The sequence below is a fragment of the Suncus etruscus genome, chromosome 12 (assembly GCF_024139225.1).
Source record: "Suncus etruscus isolate mSunEtr1 chromosome 12, mSunEtr1.pri.cur, whole genome shotgun sequence".
Classification (NCBI taxonomy): Eukaryota; Metazoa; Chordata; class Mammalia; order Eulipotyphla; family Soricidae; genus Suncus; species Suncus etruscus.
The window spans coordinates 4051846-4079353 of record NC_064859.1 but is presented as its reverse complement, the minus strand read 5'-3'; the positions used below and the strand labels follow the sequence as shown (position 1 = coordinate 4079353).

At 40.0% G+C, this 27508-nt stretch overlaps 1 protein-coding gene across 4 annotated transcripts in view; it reads right to left on the bottom strand.

Annotated features, from left to right (window-relative positions):
* HYCC1 (hyccin PI4KA lipid kinase complex subunit 1) overlaps nucleotides 1–27508 on the bottom strand; it is a 50023-nt gene that overhangs the window by 5574 nt on the left and 16941 nt on the right. For all 4 annotated transcript variants that reach the window (XM_049785179.1, XM_049785180.1, XM_049785181.1 and 1 more), the window contains 3 exons: nucleotides 18286–18402; nucleotides 14288–14375; nucleotides 12780–12939 (listed from right to left, as the gene is read on the bottom strand). In XM_049785179.1, coding sequence (XP_049641136.1) covers nucleotides 12780–12939; nucleotides 14288–14375; nucleotides 18286–18402 — 365 coding nt within the window. The remainder of the gene's footprint in view (nucleotides 1–12779; nucleotides 12940–14287; nucleotides 14376–18285; nucleotides 18403–27508) is intronic.

Here is a 27508-nt window from a genome sequence, read left to right as displayed (position 1 = left end):
CTTAAGAATTTTTCTCACTGATGCAGGCACTGATACTGGGCTCTCACATACAAAGCATATGCTTAGCATCTCCCTCCATCTCCCAGGTCCAATTTCCTTCTTACAGCTCTTTTCTAAAACAATTCCTTCTGTGAAATCTTCATTGGTCATCTCAGAGTTTTAATATTCTCTATAATTCACATATCCTCATACCTACATTATCTCTTCAATCTACATTTATCTTGTAGATATCTGTATATCTCAAGGTCAAGGTTATTATATACATAATACCTTGGAAAGTAGCTAATGCAAGTATTTACTGCCAATAATAAATATTTGTTAAGTTAAATAAATTACCTGGTATGAGGTGAAATTATTAGAATAAATAGAAGTGAAAATATGCATTATTTTATGACTTGATTTTTAAAATGACCTGTTAGCAGAGAAAAGTAAAGTAATAAACCTTATTTGATTTGGGAAAGGCAAGGAGCAGCCTTTTAAATGCAGATTAGAAAATGATTTAGTAATGTCAAAAAATTTTTGTTTATAAACAATAGTTCTTTTATTATGTTATCCATATGGCAATAATCATAGTTAAGGAGGAAGTTACTTCTGTTTGCCCTTTTTTTTCTCTTTGGCCATACCCGGTGGTGCTCAGGGGTTACTCCTGGCTCTATGCTCAGAAATTGTCCCTGGCTTGGGGGACCATATAGGATGCTGGGGATCGAACCTGAGTCCATCCTGGGTTAGCCGCGTGCAAGGCAAATGCCCTACCATTGTGCTACCACTCCGGTGTTTTTTTGTTTGTGTGGGTCTCACCCGGCAGCGTGCTTTCTAAAACCTGAATCTATACAAAAGGCAGAATAACTTTTGTATCCACAAAAGATGCTGCTGACACAGGATTTCAAATTAAGAAAAGTTAATTTCAAATTAGTTCTGAAATGCACACAATTACTCCTTGGAGGGAGGCGGTGGGTGAAACAGGTTACAGGAACCTTTTTCCGTTTGTTTGTTTTTGGGCCAAATCCAGTGGTTCTCAGGGATTATGCACTCAGGAATTACTCATGGCAGTGCTCAGGGAATTGATATTTCTCTCAAGTATAATTTTATAGTCACAAATACCTATTATAATGGGGACGGAGAGATAGCACAGTGGTAAGGTGTTTGCCTTGCATGCGGCTAACCCGAGAGGGACCTAGTTCGATTTCTGGCAACCCATATGGTCCCCCAGCCTGCCAGTGGTGATTTCTAAGCCTGCCAGTGGTGATTTCTAAGTGCAGAGCTAGGAGGACCCCTGAGCTCCACTGGATGTGGCCCAGAAACCAATCAATCAATGAATCAATCAATAAAGTTTAAAAAATATCTATTATATCACTCATAATTTTATTTTATTTTTTGCAGTTTTGGGATCAAACTTAAGACCTCGCACATACATACACAGGAGGCATGTGCTCTATCAATGAACCATAGACCCAGTTCTTAAAATACTTTGAGGAGCCAGAGCAGTGGTGCAAGCAATAGGGTGTTTGATTTGCATGTGCTAACCTAGGACAGACCTCATCCCATATGGTCCCCCAAGCCAGGAGCAATTTCTGAGTGCACAGCCAGGAGTAACCCCTGAGCATCACAGGGTGTGGCCCAAAGAGCAAAACAAAACAAAACAAACAAACAAGCAAAAACTTTATTTGAGGATTAGTTTTTATTTTCTTACAGCTGATCTATTTATTAAAAGTGGTGTTTTGGGACTGGAGTATTGGCTCTAGAGGTAAGGGTCTTGCCTTGCAAATGCTAGCCTCGAACAGACCATGGTTCGATTCCCCGGCCTCCCATATAGTCCCCCGAAGCCAGGAGCGATTTCTGAGTGCATGCATAGCCAGGAGTAACCCCTGAGCGTCAATGGGTGTGGCCCAAAACAAAAAAACAAAAAAGTGGTGTTTTAATAAATAATCTATTAATTATATTTATTCTTTCATAATTCTTTATCACACTACTTCATGAGTCTAAAGATACTTGGTCATGACATTAAACATTTAGAACTTTATCTGTGAAATAAAATAAGATGAAGCTTGAAATATAATTTTACTATACCTAAATATCTGTATAACTTTTGTTTGTTTTTGGGTCACACCTGGCAGCGCTCAAAGGTTACTCCTGGCTCTATGCTCAGAAATCACTCTTGGCAGACTCGGGGGACCATATGGGATGCCGGATCCTTCTGCATGCAAGGCAAACGCCCTACCTCTATGCTATCTCTCAGGCCCCCTAAATATATGTATAACTTCTGACATTACATAAAATATCATGTACATTCTTTTAAAACTCACAAAATATAAATATATTAAATGTCAAAAACTTGAATAGCTTCATACACTTTATTAATTTTTTGTAATTTATTCAATGAAAGAAAATGAAAATTGATTAAACCATTCATTGAAACACTATTTAAATAACTAGATTTATTGGGAAATGGTTTCTAAAGTTAATAAAATGTAGATAAACACCTAAAAATTGTAAATAAGGTGAATTATGGAAAATACATACATATGAGAAAATCTTGAAAATGGTAATTCTGGGGCCGGGCGGTGGCGCTGGAGGTAAGGTGCCTGCCTTGCCTGCGCTAGCCTAGGACGGACCGCGGTTCGATCCCCCGGCATCCCATATGGTCCCCCAAGAAGCCAGGAGCAACTTCTGAGTGCATAGCCAGGAGTAACCCCTGAGCGTCACAGGGTGTGGCCCAAAAACCCAAAAAAAAAAAAAAAAAAAAGAAAATGGTAATTCTGTAACTGTTGAACAGTACCTCCCTTATCCAGCTTATTATTATTACTACAGAGTTTTAAATACTGATTCTATAGTATAGTTTAAACAAAAATTCCTTCTCTTAGAGACAGAAAAAAGACTAGAAAAGAAGATTCTAGTCTTGCATGTAGCAGATATTGGTTCAAAATACCTAACTGTACTGGAAAGAATCTGTACTGAATGTAAGGGCAAAAAAATCAAAGTGTTACTATTATAAATATAATATTATATAAAATACTTACACTTTTTATTATTATTATTTGATTTTTGGGTCACACCTGGTAGCACTCAGGGGTTCCTCCTGGCTCAGCGCTCAGAAATCGCTCCTGGCAGGCTTGGGGAATGCCGGGATTCAAACCGCCATCCTTCTGTGTGCAAGGCAAATGCCTTACCTCCATGTTACCTCTCCGGCCCCTACTTTTATTATTTTTGAGGGGCATCAAAAGTGGTGCTCAGGGCCCGGAGAGATAGCACAGCAGCGTTTGCCTTGCAAGCAGCCGATCCAGGACCAAAGGTGGTAGGTTCGAATCCCGGTGTCCCATATGGTCCCCCGTGCCTGCCAGGAACTATTTCTGAGCAGACAGCCAGGAGTAACCCCTGAGCACCGCCGGGTGTGACCCAAAAACCAAAAAAAAAAAAAAAAAAAAAAAAAAAAAAAAGTGGTGCTCAGTATTACTGGCGGATACTCCCAGGGATGGTGGGTATGGAGGTTCAATGCAAGAGTCTGATCAGGTAGTTCAGTCCGGCCCTGTGGTGCTGAGGATACTGGGACCACCCCAGTGGGACTCAGAAATGTGGAGGACTAAACCAGTATGGTCGGGAGGCCATTAGGTGCTGGGGATCACACCTGAGTGGGCCTTGATATTAACATGGGCCTCAAACTAACATGTCATCTCAAACTGACAAAAGTCTAAGTTTCAAAAAGCTAACCTAATAAAACAGGAGCATTTGAATAGTAAGCCACCTAATTAAAAAACATGATCACTATATAACTAATAAAGTACATTCTTCTTTTTTAAAAGAAATGGTTTGAAGGTCACCCCCAGTAGTGGTCAGATTCATTGAGCAAGGATCTGTCTCTGAGGGTGCTCAGGAGACCATGCAGTGTCAGGATGAAACCTGTTGCGTCCAGCATGCGCACTAAGCCCCTCGTGAACTAGGTACTTTAGAACTAGGTAGTTCTCACTGTAACTTCACCTTGTCCTCTTTGCATCTTTGTTCTCATAGTTAAAAATAAAAAATAAAAAAGAAATAGGTAGTTCTAAATTAATAATTAGCCTTCATGCTGTTGACTGTGTTATCAAATGAAGTCCACTTATTTCATTATTTCACAAGTACACTAAAGAAAGGTGGACTGGGGCTGGGGCAATAGCACATTGGCTAGGGCATTTGCCTTGCACAAGGCCAATCAGGGTTTAATCCCTGACATCCTATATCAGAGCTCTCAAACTCAATTTACCTGGGGGTCTCAGGAGGCCAAGTCGGGGTGATCCTTGAGAGCAAAGTCAGTAGAGTAAGCCTTGAACACTGGGGGGGGGGGTGACCCAAACAACTAAAACAAAACAAAACAAAAAAAGATTCCTCTACGACAGGGCCACAAAATGTTGTACCGAGGGCCGCAAATTGCCCGAGGGCCGAGAGTTTGAGACCCCTGTCCTATATGGTCCCCCGAGCCTACCAGGAATAAACTCTGACTGTTGCTGGGTGTGAGCCAAAAACAAACAAAAAAACCCAAAAAAAGTTAAAATATTTTTCCACTACATTTTATCTTACTTTTCTCATTGGAATTTTCCTTTTGACTTTCTTTTTATAACATACTTTCTTATTTAATGTTTTTTAATAATTATCCTACAACTATATTCTTTAATTGCATTTTACTCTTTTTCACTTTTGTTTGTTTTTGAGTGAGCCACACTCGGTGCTCTGGGGTTTCTCCTGGCTATGCACTCAGAAATCGCTTCTGGCTTGAGGGAACCATGATGGATGCCGGGAATCGAACTGAGGTCCATCCTGGGTCGGCTGCATGCAAGGCAAATGCCTTACTGCTGTGCTATTGCTTTGACCCCACCCTTTTTCACTTTTACTAAATTTTTTTCGGTTCTCAATCTCTATACTTGAAAAACTAGGTTTAAAATTGCACACTAAATGGAAGACAATATACCTAAGTATTTTCCAGCATATAAGATGACCCTTCAACCCATGAACAACTTCTTAAAAGTCTTAAAAGTTACTTTTTAAAAGTAAGAGGGGGTGGATCACTCGTCCCTGAAGCTGGAACAAGTTTCAGCATGCTGTATACCGGCATATAAAATGACTCCCAACTTTAAGTTTTTCATGGGTTGAAGGGTTGTCTTATACACCAGAAAATACAGTAAAAGAATTAAAGTGTATTAAAAAGAGCTATTAATTCTAAAAACATGACTCCCTAAAATTCAAAAGGTAATTCTACATTGTTATTTTATTTTCCAAATATATGTAATGATAAAATCACTTTAAAAACTTGCAGGTTCATACACATTTGAAAAGTCTGAAAATGCAATACCAAGTTAATACATAAAAATAAAATATAAGGGCAGGAGAAATAGTACAATGGGTAGAGTGTTTGCCTTACATGCAGCCCACCCGGGACAACCTGGTTTGATCCCTGGTACCCCATATAGTCCCAAGCCTGCCAGGAGTGATTTCTGAGTGCAGAGCCAGGAGTAACCTCTGAGCGCTGCCAGATGTGGCCTCCAAACCAAAAATGAAATAAAATAAAAGCAATGGAATGTGGGAAAGAACAGGCAAACATTAGGTTGTATGGGGCTGGAGAGATAGCACACAGCATTTGCCTTGTATGCTACTGACATCTGGAACAGACCAGATGTTCAATCCTCGGCATCCCATATGGTCCCGAGCCTGTCAGGAGTAATTTCTGAGCACAGAGCTAGAAGTAACCCCTGAGCACCGCCAGGTGTGAACCTAAAACCAAAAACCAAAGCAAAACAAAACAAAAAACCCACAAAAAACAAAAAAAAACAAAAAAACAAAGCAAAACAAACATTAGGTTGTACATGTCTCTCAAAAACAATACCTCAGTTGAAAGCAACCTTTGTTTTCGAAAAAATCATCCTATTTGGTTGATACGAAGTCTCTCTGGTCAAAATTGAGATTACAAGGTACAGGACTGAATATTAGAGAGAATATGGGAAGTAAGTGGTTAGAGGCATCATGGACACTATACACTTTCCACTAAACTAAACTGACTAAACTGTTCTAAAAAGTCTAATTTCTTTTTTTTTTTGGTTTTTGGTTTTTGGGCCACACCCGGTGGTGCTCAGGGGTTACTCCTGGCTGTCTGCTCAGAAATAGCTCCTGGCAGGCACGGGGGACCATATGGGACATCGGGATTCAAACCAACCACCTTTGGTCCTGGATCGGCTGCTTGCAAGGCAAACGCCGCTGTGCTATCTCTCCAGGCCCAAAAGTCTAATTTCTTAAAAAGTCAAAATACAATTCTAAGGGCCAGAAAGATAGTGTGGAGGTAGGGTGTTTGTCTTGCAAGCAGAAGGATGTGGTTCGAAACCCGACAGCCCATACGGTCCCCAGAGCCTGCCAGGAGCGATTTCTGAGCGTAGAGCCAGGATGGTCCCTGAGCTCTGCCGGGTGTGACCAAAAACCAAAATATGGGCCCGGAGAGATAGCACAGCGGTGTTTGCCGATCCAGGACCAAAGGTGGTAGGTTCGAATCCCGGTGTCCCATATGGTCCCCCGTGCCTGCCAGGAGCTATTTCTGAGCAGACAGCCTGGAGTGACCCCTGAGCACTGCCGGGTGTAGCCCCCAAAAAACAAAACAAAACAAAACAAAACAAACAAACAAACAAAAAATATATATATATAAAATTCTAGAAACATGGGACTGTTATTCAACAGTAAGACAAGATGTGGGCCCGGAGAGATAGCACAGCGGCGTTTGCCTTGCAAGCAGCCGATCCAGGACCAAAGGTGGTTGGTTCGAATCCCGGTGTCCCATATGGTCCCCCGTGCCTGCCAGGAGTTATTTCTGAGCAGACAGCCAGGAGTAACCCCTGAGCACCGCCGGGTGTGGCCCAAAAACCAAAAACCAAAAAAAAAAAAAAAGTAAGACAAGATGTGATCTTAAAGATATGGAAATGTTAATGCTAAAGTAATGCTTTACCTTCCAAATGAATATTTCCCATTAAAACAGAACTGAGAAAAGAATGAATATTTGTTACAGTAGTTATCGTGAAGCTTCAGAGAATTCTGAAACACTCTAGAAGAGCTCAGCAGAAAATAAATGTATAGGTCAAAACTGCTCAAAAAAGGGCTAGAGTGATAGCATAGAAGGTTGGAGGGGAAAGGAGGGGAGAGGTGGAGGAAGGGAAGGAGGTGGCAGTGGCTAGGGATGTGGTTCGATTTATAGAGCAGATAACTTATAGGTGTCAATGCTTAGATATGATCACAGATGATCTTGTGTTCATGCTCTAATATTCTCACAACTTGTATAAATTCATGCTTATCTGTATGTATAAAAATATGTGATATACTTATGTATGCTCACAGCTAATAAAGCAACTGTAAAAACATATTGCTTAACTTGTTTGAAAGTTTGTCTATTACCATTTTATACCAATCTCTAATTTAATTATATTTTAAGAGATATTATTTCAATCCTCTGAAAAATAAATTTTAAAATGTGTTTTAAAACACATTTATCAGGGGCCAGCGAGGTGGCACTAGAGGTAAGATGTCTGCCTTGCAAGCGCTAGCCAAGGAAGGACCGTGACCTCGGAGTCCCATATGGTCCCCCCATGCCAGGGGCAATTTCTGAGCGCTTAGCCAGGAGTAACCCCTGAGCATCAAACGGGTGTGGCCCGAAACCCCCCCCCCAAAAAAACACACACATTTATCAGTAACTGACTTGTATGTCTATTCTATATATACTGATATACTTGGGATTATAAAAGGAACTGCAAGTGGAAAAAGTTTAAGAAGACCCATTCTACAGTACTACTAAGCTATAGAAGAACTGTGCAGAAAAAGATTTATTTGTGTGTCCTGGAATCTTCAAGGCCTTTAACATTATTTCTGTCAAAATGAATGTTTTAGGTCAACTAAATTTTGTTATGATTTTTATATAAAATGACTATATATTTATAGTTATTTATATAACACTACGTATATATGTTTACGTAAAATTACAATTTTAAAATTGTTTATGTATTTAAGAAATAACTTTCTTGAAGCTGGAGACGTAGTATAGCAGGTAGGGCACTTGTCTGCACATGTCTGACCCCAGTTTGACCCCCCATGATTGTCCCCTGAGCTTTGCCAGGAGTAAAAATTCTGAACAAAGTCAGGAGTAAACCTGAGTAAGCCACATGTGGGGCCCCCTATAAAACAAACACACAAACAAGAATAAATACATTTTTCCACAAAAAGCCAGTGTTGGCTAGACCACCCAGAACAATGGTAAGGGTTCAAGGAATCAGACCACAGATGGAAAATAAAAGTATTCAACTAGGGGGCCGGAGAGATAGCATGGAGGTAAGGCGTTTGCCTTTCATGCAGGAGGTCATCGGTTCGAATCCCGGCGCCCCATATGGTCCCCCGTGCCTGCCAGGAGCAATTTCTGAGCCTGGAGCCAGGAATAACCCAACTCCTGAGCACTGCCGGGTGTGACCCAAAAACCACAAAAAAAAAAAAAAAAAAGTATTCAACTCAGCAGAGCAGTAGAATGGAAAATGCTGCTCATTAATAAGTAAAGTCATGATTACTCTAAAGAGGGAAATGCAACATAGCTGTAGACATTATTAGTAAGTACCTTAGACCAGGAATAGTCTATTCATTTACTTATTGTTGGGGCCACTCATAGCTGTGCTGTGCACCACGCTTCATTGGGGCCCAGATGAAAAATATTTAACTTCATTGAACAAAGGAAATCACAATGAAAAAGAATGGGGAAGAAGACAAACCCATATTCTTAATATGTTCCATGTTCCTAACTTTCATTTTACAGTCACTTCTTTTCTAAATCTTCCTTTTGATATATTTTGTTATCTTTCCTTTGATAATACCAGAAGCTGCCCAGGTATTAGAATGTAAAAGCATAGGAGGCCAGGTGAGAGATAACACAGGCTACTTTGTGGGGGTTTTTTAGAGGCCACATCCAGTGGTCTTCAGGATTTACTCTCAGGGAACATCCCTAGTAAGAATGAGGGGGCCATATGGGTGTTGATGATCAACATGATCATCCATGAGTAAAGGAAGTGCCCTACATGCTGTACTATTGCTCTGGCCTAGGCTACTTTTTACAAGTCTGCTTTTATGGCTCTAAGAAACAGTGCTTATCCTTTCAAATGACAGCCAAAAGAAAATCTGTAAGATTTTTAAGACTCTAATAGAAACCATATAGTTAAATCATTTTACTCTTATTTTGGTGATTAATTCCTATAAAACATTTCTGGAAAATATTTCTTGAGTGGATACATATACACACATTTCCCCACAATGTGCAAATACAATTAAACTTTAGAATTTCCAAATTTTAATTGTAGCTTTATCTTTCTAACCCAATTCTCTATATTTCCATTTAAATTAATATCAAGAAGGAAAAGGGAAAAGAAATTCAAGTTTACTATTCTGCTTTCTGTAGTGCATGTTAGGAGCAATGATGGTTACAACAAGCAATATGGTAAGGCTCATTGCCTCTGCCTATTTTCACACATCAATTCCCAAATAAAAAACAGTCATTAGGATGTACCATTATATTTAATTACCACCTGTAATTGAGCCCTTTTCAGTAATACAATTTCATTAAATAAATCGGAAGTATTTAATTTTAATTTAATTTTATTGTTTTGAATTTTGGGCTATACTTGGCAGTGCTTAGGGGTTATTCCTGACTCTGCTAGCCATCAAACGCGGGTTTAGCCACGTGCAAAGCAAATGCCCTATTTGCTATAGTATTGCTCTGGCCCAGTATTTTAAATTATGATTATGTTTTCAATATAAATAGCATAATTAGCTTTAAAAGACAAGTATTACTATTTCTTTCCTACCTTCCTTCGGGACTTTCCATAACTGTCACACTACTTAATTTCTTTGGTTTTCATTTGTTTGGGGGCTATACCGGCAGCGCTCAGGAGTTACTCCTGATTCTGCACTCAGGAATCACTCCTGGTGGTTTGGCAGACCATTGGGATGCTGAGAATCAAACCTGGATTGGCCATATGCAAGGCAAGCTCCTTACCTACTGTAGTATCTCTTTGGCCCCCACACTGCTTTATTTCTTTACTTCTTTACTTTTAATGGTGCTGGAGATCAAATCTAGGGCCTCATAGATGTGAAATATACATTCTACTACTGGTTTCTGTCGTACTATTTAAAAAAGAAAAAGAATGGGCCAGAGAGATAGCATGGAGGTAAGGCGTTTGCCCTGCATGCAAAAAGACAGTGGTTCAAATCCAGGCATCCCATATGGTTCTCCGAGCCTACCAGGAGTGATTTCTGAGTGTAGAACCAGGAGTAACCCCTGAGCACTGGCAAATGAGACCAAAAAAAAATAACAGGGAAAAAAAAAAAAAGGTTGAAAACAGTCCTTGAAGGGTCAGAACGACAGCACAGTGGATACAGCATTTGCTTTGCACAAGGCCAACCCCAGTTTGTTTGCCAGCATCCCATGTAGTCTCTGAGGCTGTCAGGAGGAATTTCTGAGAGCAGCAGCAGGAGTAACCCCTAGGTATTGCTGGGTGTGACCCATAAAAAATAAAAAATAAAAGTCTTTGATTAAGCAGAAAATGCTCTTCATCATTCTTTTTCGGCAAAAGATTTTTTAGAAATCTATCTCCTACATTTCCTAAGCAATGGTACCTGCTTCTATCATTTCCTTTCTATTTCACTATGAAAAACTGCATTCTAATTCTTGCAAGCTCTTTGTAGAGAATATAGAGAGAAATAGACCAATAGACTGAGTTGCCATCTCCACCTCAGTCTATAATAGTGCTTCTCAATTATTTTCTGTCATGCCCGCACTTAGGGAGAAGAAAACATTTTCCACACACACCCCTCGACTGTAAAGAGTATCTTTATTAAAAAAATACTTTAACCTGCAAAACAAAAATATATAAAATAATTTGAGCTGATTTTTTCATCAGAGGTGATGTCTGGATGAATAGCTACAATGAGCATGTTTTGCAAATGCAGAGCTTTTTGAAGCGGGGTTTGAAGCAGGACACAGCAACTCTCAGCTCCAGAGACATACAGAGACATAAACACGGGACTTAGCTTGTTATGCCAGTGTTTGTCAAGGTCAAATGCACCCCCTTTACAAGCCTCGAGCCCCCACTGGGGGGCGCGCCCCACTATTTGAGAACCACTGATCTCTTAGGGATAAGTAAAGAGAGAACAGATTTTGTTGTAACCTAATTTTCATATTTGCTGTGACAAAATAAGTGGTTTTGCTCCAATTTCTAGTGATTACCTTTTTGGCAAAGTAATAATAATCCCCTCCTTGTTTGTTTTTGGGCTTTGATGCTCATGATTTACTCCTGGCTATGAGCTCAGAAATCGCTCCTAGCTTGGGGGACCATATGGGATGCCGGGGGATCGAACCACGGTCTGTCCTATGCTAGCGCTTGCGAGGCAGACACCTTACCTCTAGTGCCACCTTCCCGGCCCCAATATAATCCCCTTCTTAAACCAATCTTTGCCACCACAATAATTTTTGGTAGGAGAGAGGTTATAAAAAGAAATAAACAATTAAATGTTAAGATAATAAAGTAATTATAAAAGAAGAAAGGGAAATAAGAAAGGAATGTTAAAACAGGTGATTGAGGGCCCAGAGAGATAGCACAGCGGCGTTTGCTTTGCAAGCAGCTGATCCAGGACCTAAGGTGGTTGGTTCGAATCCCAGTGTCCCATAAGGTCCCCTGTGCCTGCCAGGAGCTATTTCTGAGCAGACAGCCAGGAGTAACCCCTGAGCACCGCCGGGTGTGGCCCAAAAACCAAAAAATAAAAAATAAAAATAAAAAAATAAATAAAACAGGTCATTGAAATGAACTTCCAAGAGAATGATAAAACTTTTAAATAAGAAGCATTCAGGGCCCGGAGAGATAGCACAGCGGCGTTTGCCTTGCAAGCAGCCGATCCAGGACCAAAGGCGGTTAGTTCGAATCCTGGTGTCCCATATGGTCCCCTGTGCCTGCCAGAAGGTATTTCTGAGCAGACAGCCAAGAGTAACCCCTGAGCACTGGCCGGGTGTGGCCCAAAAACCAAAAAAAAAAAAAAAAAAAAAAAAAGAAGCATTCAAGAATAAATAAAATAATCTTGGGAAAAAATCTTCTAGGAAATAAAAATGTTTTGCACGGCATTAATAATATGGTTTACTTAACCAGGATATAAGAAGAGTAAGTTAAAATTTAATTTTCTTATCAGTTGTTCTACTCAGGATACACGTATACCTGCTAGAGAGTTTGATGAAACCAGGAACATTATGAAATGTTTGCAAATAGTTATGAATAGAACCCAAAATATCTGAATGGTTTAAAAAAGCAAGTTCTACTATCCCATTAAAATACAATTTCTTTTTTATTTTTCTTTTTGGACCACACCAGGTGATACTCAGGGGTTATTCCTGGCTATGCACATAGAAATTGCTCCTGGCTTGGGAAACCATATGAGAAGCCGGGGGATCGAACCACGGTCCATCCTAGGTTAGCGCGCAAGGCAAATGCCCTACCGCTTGCGCCACCACTCCGGCCCCTATCCCACTAAAATACAATTTAAAAGCTAATACAATTTTAGAATAAATTCTCATTCATATTTAAATAGTCCATTTTCTTTATTGCTGGTTATGGATAATAAATAGGACTTAAAGATGATGCAATAGCTCTTCCATGCCACAGGAAATTATTGACTACTGTTGGAAGTTACAGCAATGTTAAAACTCAAAAAAACATGATGCAATCAGCAATCCTCTAATTTGAAGATTGTCTATTTCTTACCATGTCTTTTCCACCTATGACCTCTTATTGACATACTGGTTACTGCATTTCTTGATATTCTAGAGGAAGTTGGTGTAATTTCAACTTGAATACACTTTGTACCTTCCTTACTAGATTTCATGGCGCCATGAGGCAATGATGCTTTTATTGCATTAGCAACCTAAGAAGGAAACATATAATTTAAAACTGATATTAACAGATATATTACTCTTAGCTAAAACAAAATGTCATTTTTAACAGTTTTTTTCCCCCCAAAATACTGTCTCCAAAGTATTTCACCTAGAAAAAAATTTCAGCTCTAGTTAAGAGCTCAGAATAAAGCTATGTTAAGAAAATACAAGATGGGGCCAGAGAGAGCATGGAAGCAGGGCATTTGCCTTGCATGCAGAAGGATGGTGGTTTGAATCTCAATATCCATATGGTCCCCTGAGCCTGCCAGGAGCGATTTCTGGACATAGAGAAGGAGTAACCCCTAAGGGCTGCCAAGTGTGACCCCCCCAAAAAAAAAAACCCCCAAAAAACAAAATAAAACAAAAAAGAAAGTACAAGATAAAGTTAAAATTCCAAGGGAGTAAATTATATTTCAGCCTTAGTGTGTTGTGTTAAGGAGAATGTATTGGCTATCTGAAAATTAAATCAATAACATTTCCAAACTTTGTTGTTTCTTAAATTTTTGGGGGGCGAGGTAAGACTGGGCTACATATAGCAAAGCTGGGATCCACTCCCAGCTTACACCTCAGGATTGCTAATGGCTGTGCTCAGGGAGTATACAATGCCAGGAATCACGCCCAAGAACCCAGCATATAATGAATATGCTACAGACCTTGACCTATTTCCGTGACATTATTTTTACCTTTCGTTTGGGAAGTAGAAAATGGAGGTATTTGGGGCAGAGTGATAGTAGAAGGGTAGGGAGTTTGCCTTGCATGCGCCTGACTTGGGTTCAATCCCCAGCATCTCATATGGTCCCCTAAGCCTACCAGCGATAATTTCTGAGCACAGAGCCAGGAGTAACCCCTGAACACTGCCAAGTGTGGCCCAAGAACCAAAAAAGAAAATAAAATGGGGTTGCTTGAAGGACTGCGTGGTTCCAGAAATCAAACGGAAGTCAGCTATATGCAAGGCAAAGTCCTATTTCTGTCCTATTTCTCTGGCTCAATTTTCACCTTTTAAATATAAATTTTTTTCATGACAGGAATATCAATTATTAATGACATTGTTAATTCCCCAAAAAAGGACACTTCTCAGTGCTAGAGTAATAGGATAGCAGTCTGGCGCTTGCCTTGTATGAGCCTGACATGAGTTCGTTTTCTACCACCCCATACGATCCTCCAAATACCACCAAGAGTGACTCCTCAGTGCATAGCCAGGAGTAAGCCCTGAGCATCTCCGGGTGTACCCAAAAAAACAAAACAAACCCAAACCAAAAAAGATACTTCTCAATTTATAGTTCTAAAATCAAGAGACTTTTAAGTCACAAAATTTTGGAAAATGTATGAGGTACCTACCAGTAGTGGTTCTGGATATAATTCCAGCTGGGCTCTGTATACTATATCATCCAATGCTTTCTGAGCAAGATCCCATTCTCCATTATAACTATAAAATTAAATAAATTACGTAAAGAAAATAGAATTACTTTAAAATTAGCTCTATATTATTTGACTAAATAAAATTAGAAATCATTTTACTAAGGAAAATAACAGGTGAGATTAACACATTACTTAGCATTCCTCCTTCCTTTAAAATAGCTTTTAAATATTTTAATTCTTTTCAATTATATTTAAATTCCTATAAATAGCAAGGAAAAGTTTCTACAAGTACATTTCTTCTCTATAGAACAAGTCTATTTAAAGAACAAAATTCAAAAAAGCTAAGATGGATCTCAAAGCATTTTACGTGTTAAAAGCAAGTTAATGGGCCAGAGTGGTGGCACAGAGCAGACCGTGGTTTGATCCCCCCGCATCCCATATGGTCCCCCCAAACCAGGGGTGATTTCTGAGTGCATAGCCAGGAGTAATCCCTGAGCGTCACCAGATGTGGCCCAAAAATGAACAAACAAAAAAGGCAAGTTAAGAGCACAATAAATGATATACCTTAGAACTCTGTTCAGAATACATTTTGGTCAAATTACTATGTAACTCCCACATTTTTTTTTATTAAGAACATAAAATTACTGTGGCTTTCAGTATCCAAAGTAGCTACTTCTTTGCTTTCTAACAGTCATTTCAAAATATATATGAAATATGTTAGAAATAGAGGACAATGGGGGGGAGGTACATGTATACATATTAATTTCCAAAGACAAGGTCAAGTATCTTAAAAATTATCTAAACAAAGAAAACCAGGGGCCAGAGTGATAGCACAGAGGTAGGGTGTTTGCTTATTATGCAGCTGACCCAGGACAGATCTGGGTTCGATCTCCAACATCCTATATGGCCCACTGAGGCTGCCAGGAGCAATTTCAGAGCACAGAGCCAGGAGTAACCCTAGTGCCGCTGGTTGTGACTCCAAAACGAAACAAAACAAAAACAAGAAAACGTTACAGAAATAATAGTTTAGTCATCTGCCAACAAAATTAAGAAATATGAATTACATTATGAGTCCAAATGAGGTCTGAAATACAAATGCAAAGACCACTGATCCCACCTGAAAGCAAGATAAAAGCCAGGTAATCTACAAAACCAACTATAGTTTCATGAATCCCGCAAACAACTTAGGTCATAGAATACGCACGTAGCTAGTAACCTAAGGTAGATAGATGCCTTTGAAGAAACTGGCCATAATGCTAAGTTTAAGAAGGGTAACATTAAAGTTTTTAACAATTGCTAAAAGCTATATGTAGGCTAGCATAAGAGTACAGAATTTCAGGGAGCAGATTAAGGGGAACACAGATCAACTCCTAAACTCTTTTCCACTAACCTGCTTCAGGGAACACAAAAACAAACAAAAGTGGGAGCAAAGTAAAGAGAAACACAGAAAGTGCCCTTGGTGACACTGTCCCTAAGAAGAAGCATGCAGAAAAGGCAAGAAAATTCTGCCAGAGTCCTTTCATAAACAGACATTTTAAAGCCTTCAGGGAAAGAGCAACAAATGTTCGGGGAAAGAGCAACAAATGTTTTCATCCTGAACGAAGTAGTGAAGAGGGAAAGACAAAGGAAAGCAAACTCTCTTTGTGGGAAGAATCATCCAGCGCTGAATCTACCAGAGAAAGGGGCAGAACCTTTTACTCCCTTTGCTGCAAGGATACAGGGCCTGCTTAGAATTAATTAAGGTTGAACAAGCATAGCCCAGAACCCTACTTCTCTCCCCTTCCCCTCAACCCCCAGGCTGAGTGTAAGTTTTGAAACAAGCTCAGAACTCTACCCTGGAGATAAGTCAAAATCACAGAGAGACCAGAGAGACCTTCTCTGAGGGCTAAGTGAACATTCACAGGGAAGTTGAGGATGAGGCAAGAATAATGAGAAAAACTAGAAATCTACCTCCCACTCTAAAGCACAAGTATTAGGAGAGGATGAATTGGATATAACGCAGTATGTCCATTTCCAAGTATATATGGATAGTGACCCCAGTCTAGTGTCTGACCCAGAAACAGAATGGCTGTGTGTGTGTGTGTGTGTGTGTGTAAATCTTTCCTGGTGTGTGTGTGTAAATCTTTCCTGGTGTGTGTGTGTGTGTGTGTGTGTGTGTGTGTGTGTGTGTGTGTGTGTGTGTGTGTCTGTCTGTCTGTCTGTCTGTCTGTCACCGGGGGTGATCAAGGATTACTCCTGGCTCTGCTCTCAGAAATCTTTCCTGGCAGGCTGGGGGCCCATATGGGATACTGGAAATCAAGCCCAGGTCCGCTGCATACAAGGCAAATGCCCTATAGCTGAGCTATCATTCTGGCCCCAAGGCAATATTTCAAGGCACATAACATTCAAGAAGAAAATACCACCGTCAAGAAACAAAACCCAACAGAATCAAATTCAGGGAAGATTCAGCTGTTGCAGTTACCTAAAAACTTTAAATAATGATTATTAATATGGTAAATGAACAAGATGGAAAACAAGTTGAGATTTCAGCAGACTGGATAAATCAAAAGAAAAGGTGAGAAAAAAAAAAGACCGTAAAAAGATATGAAGAATTTATTCATGGGCTCATCAGAAGACTTAACATAGTCTAGGATAGATTCAAGAAAAGAATCAGTAAATTGGGAGGCACAGGCAGTGTCTCCCTTGTAAGTGTAAGGCTGTGCACCTTCCAACAGGTGGCAAACAATAGCCCAGGGGCTATTGTTTCAAGATGGAATCCATCCTGGAACTACAACAAAGCCAGGGATCTCTTAGCACTGCAACAAAAAAAAAGTATTTGACTCTCAGCAAGCACAATTAAACAATGTGATCCCTGCTTGGCAAGCACCACAGCCCAATGTGAAAACTAAATGTGATTATCACAAATAATAACAACAAAAAGGAAAGGCAAAGAGAATGAAAATATAATCAGTGTGAGTGAAAATAAATAAAAATTATCACTCTGAAACAAAGCAAAATGCATTAAAGCATCCCAGAGCTATGAAAGATTAGTAATCTAATACAGGTGGCTCAATAAACTTACATGCAAGGCAAAAGCCCTATCCACTGTACTATCTCTCCACCCCCACAACTCATTTCTAAACAAAGAGGCTCTAAGGTTTTTTTAATTAAAATATTAGAAAAAATCACTATGGGAAAAAGAGCTATTTGGGAATTACAGAAAGAAGGCAAAAAAGTGAAGAGATTATGAGTATAATTAGGTAATTTTCTTTTTTGGGGGGTGTCATATATAGCTGTGCTCAGAAAAACAATGTGTGGCACTGGAAACCAAACCCTGGCAGGCCAGGTGTAAGGCAAGTGCCTTATCAACTACGTTTCCAGTCCTACTAAGTTTATTGTATCTTTGAATTAGAAATATATAGTGTCATAGTTTGTAACACATTCTTCAAAATATTAACAGATAATGGACTGGAGAGATAACACAGTGGTAGGGCGTTTGCCTTGCAAGCAAACCCAGGGTCAACAGTGGTTCGAATCCCGGCATCCCATATGGCGCCCCGTGCCTGCCAGGAGAGATTTCTGAGCATAGAGCCAGGAGTAACCCCTGAGCAATGCTGGGTGTGCCTAAAAACCAAAAACAACATATGTGTGTGTGTGTGTGTGTGTAATATGTAATATTATGTTATATAATTGTATATATATATGAACAGACATGTTTTAAATATGCAATTATCAAGATTAATGTTCTTCCACAAAAAATAGCTTAAAGGGGCTGGAGAGATAGCATGGAGGTAGGGCATTGGTTCAAATCCAGGCATCCCATATGGTCCCCCGAGCCTGCCAGGAGCGATTTCTGAGCATAGAGCCAGGAGTAACCCCTGACACAAACAAACAAACAAACAAAAAATCAGCTTTTATATAGGAGCAATAAAGTAACAGTATAATTTTCCAAAGAGATCAAGTTTTCATTTACTTTTCTTTTGTATAAGTAAACTTACAAGGCAAAATAAATCCCTGTTAACATCTGCACCATGAATCCTGAAGAAACTGGTATCCTGCTATTGATACCTTTGTATTTTCTTACATGCTGTCGAGGATATCCAGAAACACAGATTCTAGAAAGATTAAAATAAATATTTGTAAAATTGGTATTTACTTTTAGGTATCAAAGTAGGTATTTTATTTTTAACACATAAGGCAACAATATAATAAATATGATTTTCTATAAAATATAACTAACATAAATTAGTTATACTTAATATCATTAAGTATGCCATTGGTTTATAGTACAGGGTAAATTTCAAGAGTACATTTCCGTTTGCATATGTGTATAACTACGTCACAGTACTCACAAAAAAAGTTTTAACGCTATTCGTACTATCAAATTGATACACCACTACCCATTCCACCCTTTTCTCCTTCTCCTCTTCTACTGTATTTTCAGTGTCCTAATTGTTTTGGTTGTTAGTTTGCTTGCTTTTGATTATTTATAATTCACAGAAGAAATAAATCATCCAGTAATTGTCTTTCAGTTTCTGAGTTATTTCAATTAAGGTAACTCAGAATCAGTTCAAGTTTCATTCAAGCTTTTGCAAGATTTAACTTTTTTCGATAGCTGAAAAGAGGTCTGTTATGTTCTACCAACAAATCTAAAAGTTATGAAATAAAGAATTTTTTCCAGGGGCCAGAGAGATAGCACAGCGGTAGCGCATTTGCCTTGCAAGTGCTGACCCAGGACCAATGGTGGTTCGAATCCCAACATCCCATATGGTCCCCCATGCCTGCCAGGAGTGATTTCTGAGCAGAGAGCCAGGAGTAACCCCTGAGCATCGCCGGTGTGGCCCAAAAATAAAAAAAAAATAAAAAAAGAATTTTTCCAAACACTTACTGGTAATATATTGCTGAGAAAGTTGGACTGAGAAAAATATATTCACACAGAGATAATGCTGTTCTGGAGTAAGTGAACCAGAGTCTCAGAATTGGTTCACCAACTGCTTGTTGCTATGTGAAGACATAACCAGAAGGCAGTTGCCTACAAGCCTGGAACAGAGTTTTAACCAGGAACCAAATATGCTTAGATTTCTCAATTTCCACAATTGTGATAAATTATTGGCCACTGTTTCTGCCACTCAATTTGTGTTATGGTAGTTATGTTATAGCAGCTTGATATGACTAAGACTAAAATAAAGAAAAATTAGTTGTGCAGTAAATATTAATTTTATAAACTTATTTCTAAACTTGAGTTTACTACTCTCTTTATATAAGGAAGCAACATAGAAAAAAATATTTATTTTATTTTATTTTTTTTTTGCAGGGGAGGGGAGAAGGGACCATACCAGCTGTGCTCAGGACTTAAACTCCTGGCTCTGAACTAAGGAATATTCCTAACAGTTTTTGGGGGTGGCATGGAAGATACCAGAGATTGAATAATCCAGGTTGGTCACATGCAAGGCAAGTGTCCTACCTGCTCTCTATATCTTTATAATTCCTAGGGGGAAAAAAATCTGTCTTTTTGTGGGGGAGTCACATCTGGATCTATGTTCAGGGGTTACTCCTGGTGCTGCACTCAGAAATTACTCCTGGCAGGCTTGGGGAACATATGGGATGCTGGGGATGAAACTTGGGCCGTGTACAGGCAAACACCCTGCTTGCTGTGCTATTGCTCAGGCTCAGGAAAAAAATTCTTATACTCTATACTTTTTTCTGTTTTGTTTTGTTTTTTTTGGGTCACACCTGGCAGAGCTCAGGGGTTACTCCTGGCTCTATGCTCAGAAATAGCCCTTGGCAGGCACCGGAGACCATATGGGATGCTTTATCTCCATGCTATCTCTCCGGTCCCTCTATACCTTTTTTAATAAGTTATTAAATAAGTTATTTTTAAATAATCAAGATCAATGAATAAAAGTTATGATTGAATTTTCAATCTATCCATTCAGTAAATATTTAAGCACTATTTTGTGTGTGTGTGTGTGTGTGTGTGTGTGTGTGTGCGTGTGTGCGGTTTTTGGGTCACACCGGCAGTGCTCAGGGATTATTCCTAGCTCCAGGCTCAGAAATTGGTCCTGGCAGGCACGGGGGACCATATGGGATGTCGGGATTCGAACCGATGGCCTCCTGCATGAAAAGCAAACGCCTTACCTCCATGCTATATCTCCGGCCCCTTAAGCACTATTTTTGTGTCTGATACTTTCTTTGAAAAAAAGTGAAAAATGAGTGGAAACTAGTTGGAAAGGGAAAATTACTGTTTTATAATTTTTAATTTCAGAAATAGTTAGACTTTGGCATAGTTCTATTTCCTATCCAACTGAATAAATGTAAATATAAAATAAAATAATTCTAAAGTCCCTCTGCATTTTAAATAGTAAGGAAGGGAGCCGGAGTGGTAACACAGTGGTAGAGCATTTGCCTTGCACACTGCTGACCCAGGACAGACTTGGTTCAATCCCTGACATCCCATTTGGTCCCTGGAGCATGAGAGGAGCCATTTCTGAGTACAAAGTCAGGAGTAACCCCTGTGTGCTGCCGGGTTGCCCCCCCCCCACCAAAATAAATAAAATAAAAAAATAAATAGTGAGGAAAAGACAGATGGTCATCAGAAAGGAAAAATAAAATAGAGGACAAAAATGTCAAGATTGCCTATCTAGTAATGAATACTTTATTGATCTTAGTTTGCGTTCCTTTTTTTTTTTATCAATTCAAAAAAGTATCAGACACAAACCGTGCTTAAGCAGCTGTAGAAAAGATGATTTGTTTTAGGGCCAGTCAGCTGTGCTCAGGGCTTACTTCTAGCTTTTTGTTCAAAGATCACTCCTGGCAGGGTTCAAGGGAACTACACGAAGCGGTCAACATGCAAAACAAGTATCTTAACCTCTATGCTATCTCTTGGACCCTGAAAAATATATTTTATCTAAGCTGTAAAGAATGGACAAGATTTAGATAAGTAAAAAGCAGTTTACAAACAAAATAATAAACCATAAAAAATCAATAGTAGAATCTTTCAATACTAACCTAAATAACCTAATGGGGCCGGAGCTATAGAACAACTGGTAGGACACTTTGTCTTGCACATGAATGACCTGAGTTCTATCCAGGCATCTCATATGTTCCCTGAGAGTGATACCTGAGTGCAGAGCCACGAGTAACCCCTAAGCACTGCTAGGTGTGGTCACCGCCCCAAAAAAGAGAAATGACCTCATATAAGATATACCCTAGAAATGTATTATAGGTAAGAAAAAATTTGCCATTTTGTATGCATAAAACCTCATTATTAACAATACTACTTTTTAATCACGGTGCTTTAAAAACTTTTTGGGGGGCTGGAGAGATAGCATGGAGGTAAGGTGTTTGCCTTGCATGCAGGAGGGTGGTTCAAATCCCGGCATCCCATATGGTCCACCAAGCCTGCCAGGAGCTATTTCTGAGCGTAGAGCCACGAGTAACCCGAGTGCCACCGGGAGTGACCCCCCCAAAAAAGGGGGGGAGGGTTTAGGCCACACTGGTGGGGCTCTATGCTCCTGGCTCTGTGCTCAGAAACTACTCCTGGAAGGCTTGGGAACCGTATGGGATGCTGGGGATCAAGCCTGGGTCTGTTCTAGGCTGGCCATGTACAAGGCAAACGCCCTACCAGCTGTGCTATTGCTTTGGCCCTAAGCATTTTTATAAAAGGAGCTGCCAATTAATTAATTGCCAAATCACAAAATGGCAATCAATCAACATATGTAAATACACACATCTATATCTCAATTTGATTCGGAGGAAAAAATCCATAGAATGTTCACTTGCTTTTATAAAAGTGTACTTAATGGGCAAAAAGCAAGAACAAATCTGTTCAGATGGTTTGGAAGGCTGATGGAAGGTGAGATGAAGGTAATATGGTTTTATTATAGACAAAGAGTTCAAAATTAAGCCTTCATTAGTCATCCCTAGCAGGCAGCTGGCTCACTTGAGGATAATTTAACTTACTACTAGCATCCTATAACTTCATCTTTTTGTTTTGATTTGTTTTGGTTTTGGGTCAAACCTGGTGGTGCTCAAGGTTTACTCCTGGTTCTGCATTCAGGAATTACTCCTGGCAGCACTGGGGACCATATGAGATGTCTGGGATTGAACCCAGGTCGGCTGAGTGCAAGGCAAACATCCTCCCCACTGTACAGAATTCTACTGCAGACCAATATAGGCTCATCTTTGAATATTATTATTCCACATCAAGGCAAGATAATCAACTATGGGGCTGGAGAAACAGTGCAGTAGGCAAGATGCTGGCCCTAAATGCAGCTAATTGGGGTTCTTTCCTAGGCGCCCCATAGTGATCCCTGACCACTACCAGGTGTGACCTCTGAGTGCTGAGCCAGGAGTAAGCTCTGAGCACTGCCAGGTGTGGCATTAAAAAAAAGAGAACCCACAGAAAATAGTCATGTTAAAAATGATGTCCATCAGTGAACACAATTTTTCCCAAGTTTAAAGGACTCATACTAATAAAAGTTATTTGTAATTTGTAATATTAGTGAATAAATTCCTTTAAGAGGGCCATTTACAATGTTTAATATGACAGAAAAATGAAATTTGTTGACTAAAACCTAATTTGTCAAATTTATGCCACCTTCCACAGGAACACACAGCTATCAAGCTGGCCATCCGCCTGAATCAGGAAAGCAAAGCTAATAGTAACAACAGTTGTGCTCAGTAGACTGGATCTGCATATCTGGAGGGTGGGAAATGTCCAAGTGTCTGAATTTCTTTCACAATTTATTACAATCAGAATGTAAAAGAATGGGACACACTTCTCACCGAATGTGACAATGTTATCTGTATTTATTTTAATATAAACTATTTAAGCACCATGATTACAAACACAATTGTAATTGGGTTAATGACTATTAAAAGAACACACACCCCCTTTTATTGATTTTTTTGGGTCACATCCGGTGATGTTCAGGGATTACTCCTGGCTACGTGCTCAGAAATCGCCCCTGGCTTGGGGGATGATATGGGACTCTGTGGGATAGAACGGCAGTCTGTCCCAGATTAGTGCGTGTAAGGCAAAAACACCCTACCGCCTGTGCCACTGCTCCGGCCCCCACTTTATCTATATTTATGTATTTTTCTCCAGGATAACTCAGAAAATAATTCTGAAATAATCACCAACAACCAAATTGGGCAATAATCTAAAACAGTTATCACACAGCCAAAAGGACTGGATAGTTAAAACATGGGTTTTCATTTTATTCTTTAGGAAGACCTATTTTTTCTAGTCATTTTAACAATGCACTTTTTTTTTGTTTGTTTTTGTTTTTTGGGTCACACCCGGTGGTGCTCAGGGGTTACTCCTGGCTGTCTGCTCAGAAATAGCTCCTGGCAAGCACGGGGGACCATATGGGACACCGGGATTCGAACCAACCACCTTTGGTCCTGGATTGGCTGCTTGCAAGGCAAACGCCGCTGTGCTATCTCTCTGGGCCCAACAATGCTCATTTTAACAATTTTAACAAGACTTCTTAATTAGAAAAAACTGCTAAACAATTAATGATTAAGTAGAAACAGAGAATAGGAGTTGGGAAAACTGAAAACATAAAAATATAAGACATGTGGGGGCCGGAGAGATAGCATGGAGGTAGGGCTTTTGCCTTGCATGCAGAAGGACGGTAGTTCAAATCCCGGCATCCCATGAGACCCCACGCCTGCCAGGAGTGATTTCTGAGTGTAGAGCCAGGACTAACCCGAGAGCTGCCGGATGTGACCTAACTCCCCCCAAAAAAGACATGTGACAGATTCCTCATATCATTTTCTGTGGTTTAAAAGTTGGGTTTTACTTAAAATTGCTTATATCTATTTCCCGACTTCTTTTTTTTCTCCTCCCCTCCCTTCTTTTTTTCTGACTTGGTGAATATTCATTTTTTTTATATGGCATAGAATTTACCTAATAATTTTCTATTAAAATCTTCCCTGGGGTTTGCTCACCACTAAGACACCACTTTAGAGTCAGACCTAGTGTTTTAAGTTCTACTGGTGAAGTGTTGTATTGAATTACTCCTTAAATCAAATTTCTGATACAATGGTCTTTACACATATTTTCATAACAACATTTCATAGGACCACAGCAAAATGAGAAATAAAAACAAAACATTTTATTTTTATTTTATTTTATTTATTTATTTTGGTTTTTGGGTCACACCCAGCAATGCTCAGGGGGTACTCCTGGTTTTATGCTCAGAAATAGCTCCTGGCAGGCTCGGGGGACCCTATGGGATGCCGGTTTCGAACCACTGTCCTTCTGCATGGAAGACGAACGCCTTACCGCCATGCTATCTCTCTGGCCCCACATTTTATTTTATTTTATTTTTACGTATAAATTGTTATCCTTCCTTCCATCCATCTCCACATATTTTGTGTAAAAATCATCTCCCTTTTGTGAAAGGATGACGCTGGGAGATATTTATAAGGGCTTGGCAAAATAAAAAGCTCACAAAAATGATGTAGATATCTCATACTCTAGATGACAATTATAGATATGTGAAATTTAACTCTGTACAGGGGCTAGAGTGACAGAACACCAGGTGAGGTGTTTGCCTTCCACATGGCTCACCTGAATTCAAGCCCTGGCATCCTGTATGGTCCCCCAAGCCCACCAGGAGTAATTCTTGAGTATAGAGTCAGGAGTTAACCTCTTTTTTTTTTTTTTTTTGATTTTTGGGTCACACCTGGCAATGCTCAGGGGTTATTCCTGGCTCTACGTTCAGAAATCACCCCTGGCAGGCTCAGGGGACCATATGGGATGCCGGGATTTGAACCAGCGACCTTCTGCATGCAAGGCGAACACCGTACAGTTGTGCTATCTCTCTGGTCCCAGGAGTTAACCTCTTAGCACAGCCGTTTGCAGGCCCAAATCCTCCTCCCCATAACAACAAAAAAGGGATTTCTACCTGTGTTTGGGCACAAAGGGGACTCTTTAAGAAGCTCTTCCTAATAGCAATAAACATTAAAAAATAAAATAAAAACTTTAAAAAAAAAAGCTGCTTCTTTGCTCCCTATCTGGTTTCCTGTTCACCTGCATGTGGCAGCCAAAGAAGACCCCCAGCAAACATGATCTTTCCATGGTCCATCACAAAGGTAGGCTGTCTCCGCCCACAGAATGCTCCATGCTCCACTTGGGGACCCCACGCAACTTTATTTTATTTTTTTTGGGGGGGTCACAACTGTTGGCGCTCAGGGGTTACTCCTGGCAGGCTCCAGGGACCATATGGGATGCCAGGATTCGAACTACTGTCCTTCTGCATGAAAGGCAAATGCCCTACTTCTATGCTATCTCTCCAGGCCCTCCACGCACCTTCTAACCCAGCGTTTTCAACCACTGTGCTCAGGCACACTAGTGTGCCATGAGATAGTCTGGTGTACCATGGGGAAAATTCCAATCTGATCCATAACATGCAGCTTGGGCTCACAAATAGACCAATCATTATAAAACTAATAAAGTAATTATAAAATAATTTGTGTTTATTTGATTCCTATTCAAGAGAATTATTTTATATATAGTCAATAGGCACAGGCTTAAATTTTTTTAATATTTTCTAATGGTGGTGTGTCTCATGATTTTTTTTGTTTGTTTTGTTTTTGTTTTTGGGCGGCTATCTGCTCAGAAATAGCTCCTGGCAGGCACGGGGGACCATATGGGACGCCAGGATTTAAACCAACCACCTTAGGTCCTGGATCAGCTGTTTACAAGGCAAACGCTATCTCTGGCAGGCTCGGGGGACCCTATGGAATGCTGGTTTCGAACCACTGTCTTCTGCATGCAAGACAAACGCCTTACCGCCATGCTATCTCTCTGGCCCCACATTTTATTTTATTTTATTTTTATGTATAAATTGTTATCCTTTCTTCCATCCATCTCCACATATTTTGTGTAAAAATCATCTCTCCCACTGTGCTATCTCTCCGGCCCCCTCTCACGGTTTTTTTTTTGTTGTTGTTGTTTTTTGATGAAAAGTGTGCCTTTGCACAAAAGAGGTTGAAAAACACTGTTATAACCCATGAATCCCACTACCACAACACATAGTAAAAAACCGTAACAGGGGCCGGAGAGATAGCATGGCGGTAAGGTGTTTGCCTTGCATACAGAAGGTCGGTGGTTCGAATCCTGGCATCCCATATGATCCCCCGAACCTGCCAGGAGATATTTCTGAGCACAGGGCCAGGAATAACCCCTGAGCGCTGCCGGGTGTGACTCAAAAACCAAAAAAAAAAAAAAAAAAAAAAAAAAAAAAACAACCAAAAACCATAACAAACAAAACCCCTCTGTACACCCCTGCCTTTAAAGAATGTAAACAAGATTTAGGATAGGCAATTATGCTCATTCAACAAATAGCTGAAAGGCTCTCCATGTCTGCATCTTTTTTTTTTTTTTAATTATATTTTTGATGTGGGGTCCATACTAAGTAGTGCTCAGGGCTTACTCCTGGTTTAGTACTCAGGTACCACACTTCTGATAAGGCTGAGGGAACCTTATGTGATGCCAGAGGTCAAGACCGTTAAGGCCTCAGAATGTAAGGCAAACAATTTAAACTCTGTACTCTGACCCTCCACTTTTCTTTTTAATTTTTGGTTTTTCGGGCCACACCCGTTTGATGCTCAAGGGTTACTCCTGGCTAAGCGCTCAGAAATTGCCCCTGGCTTGGGGGGACCATATGGGACACCAGGGATCGAACATCGGTCCTTCCTTGGCTAGTGCTTGCAAGGCAGACACCTTACCTCTAGCACCACCTCGCTGGCCCTGACCCTCCACTTTTATATTTTCTCTAACTTGCTGCGCTGTTCCTTCCTGTAGTCCTACATAATTTCTATACAATTTTTCATCAATTTTTGTATTTATTTAATTTTTTTGTGGGGAGGGGGGCACACCCATTGATGCTCAGGGCTTACTCCTGACTCTGATTCAGGATTCACTCCTGGTAGGGTTTGGGGACCACATGGAGAGCTGGGGATCAAAGCTAGGCAAGCACTTTACCTGCTTGCTATACGATCTTCTTTTAGCCCTTCATTTGATTTCCAAGTACTTTTCTATGGACTCTGCTTCTAATTTTTAACTGTGTGTGTGTGTGTGTGTGTGTGTTGGGCCACACCCAGGGCTTACTCCTAGTTCTGTGCTCAGAGATCACTTCTGATGGAGTTAGGGATCAAACCTACGTTGGCCACATGCAAGGCAAGAACCTTATTCATTTTACTGTT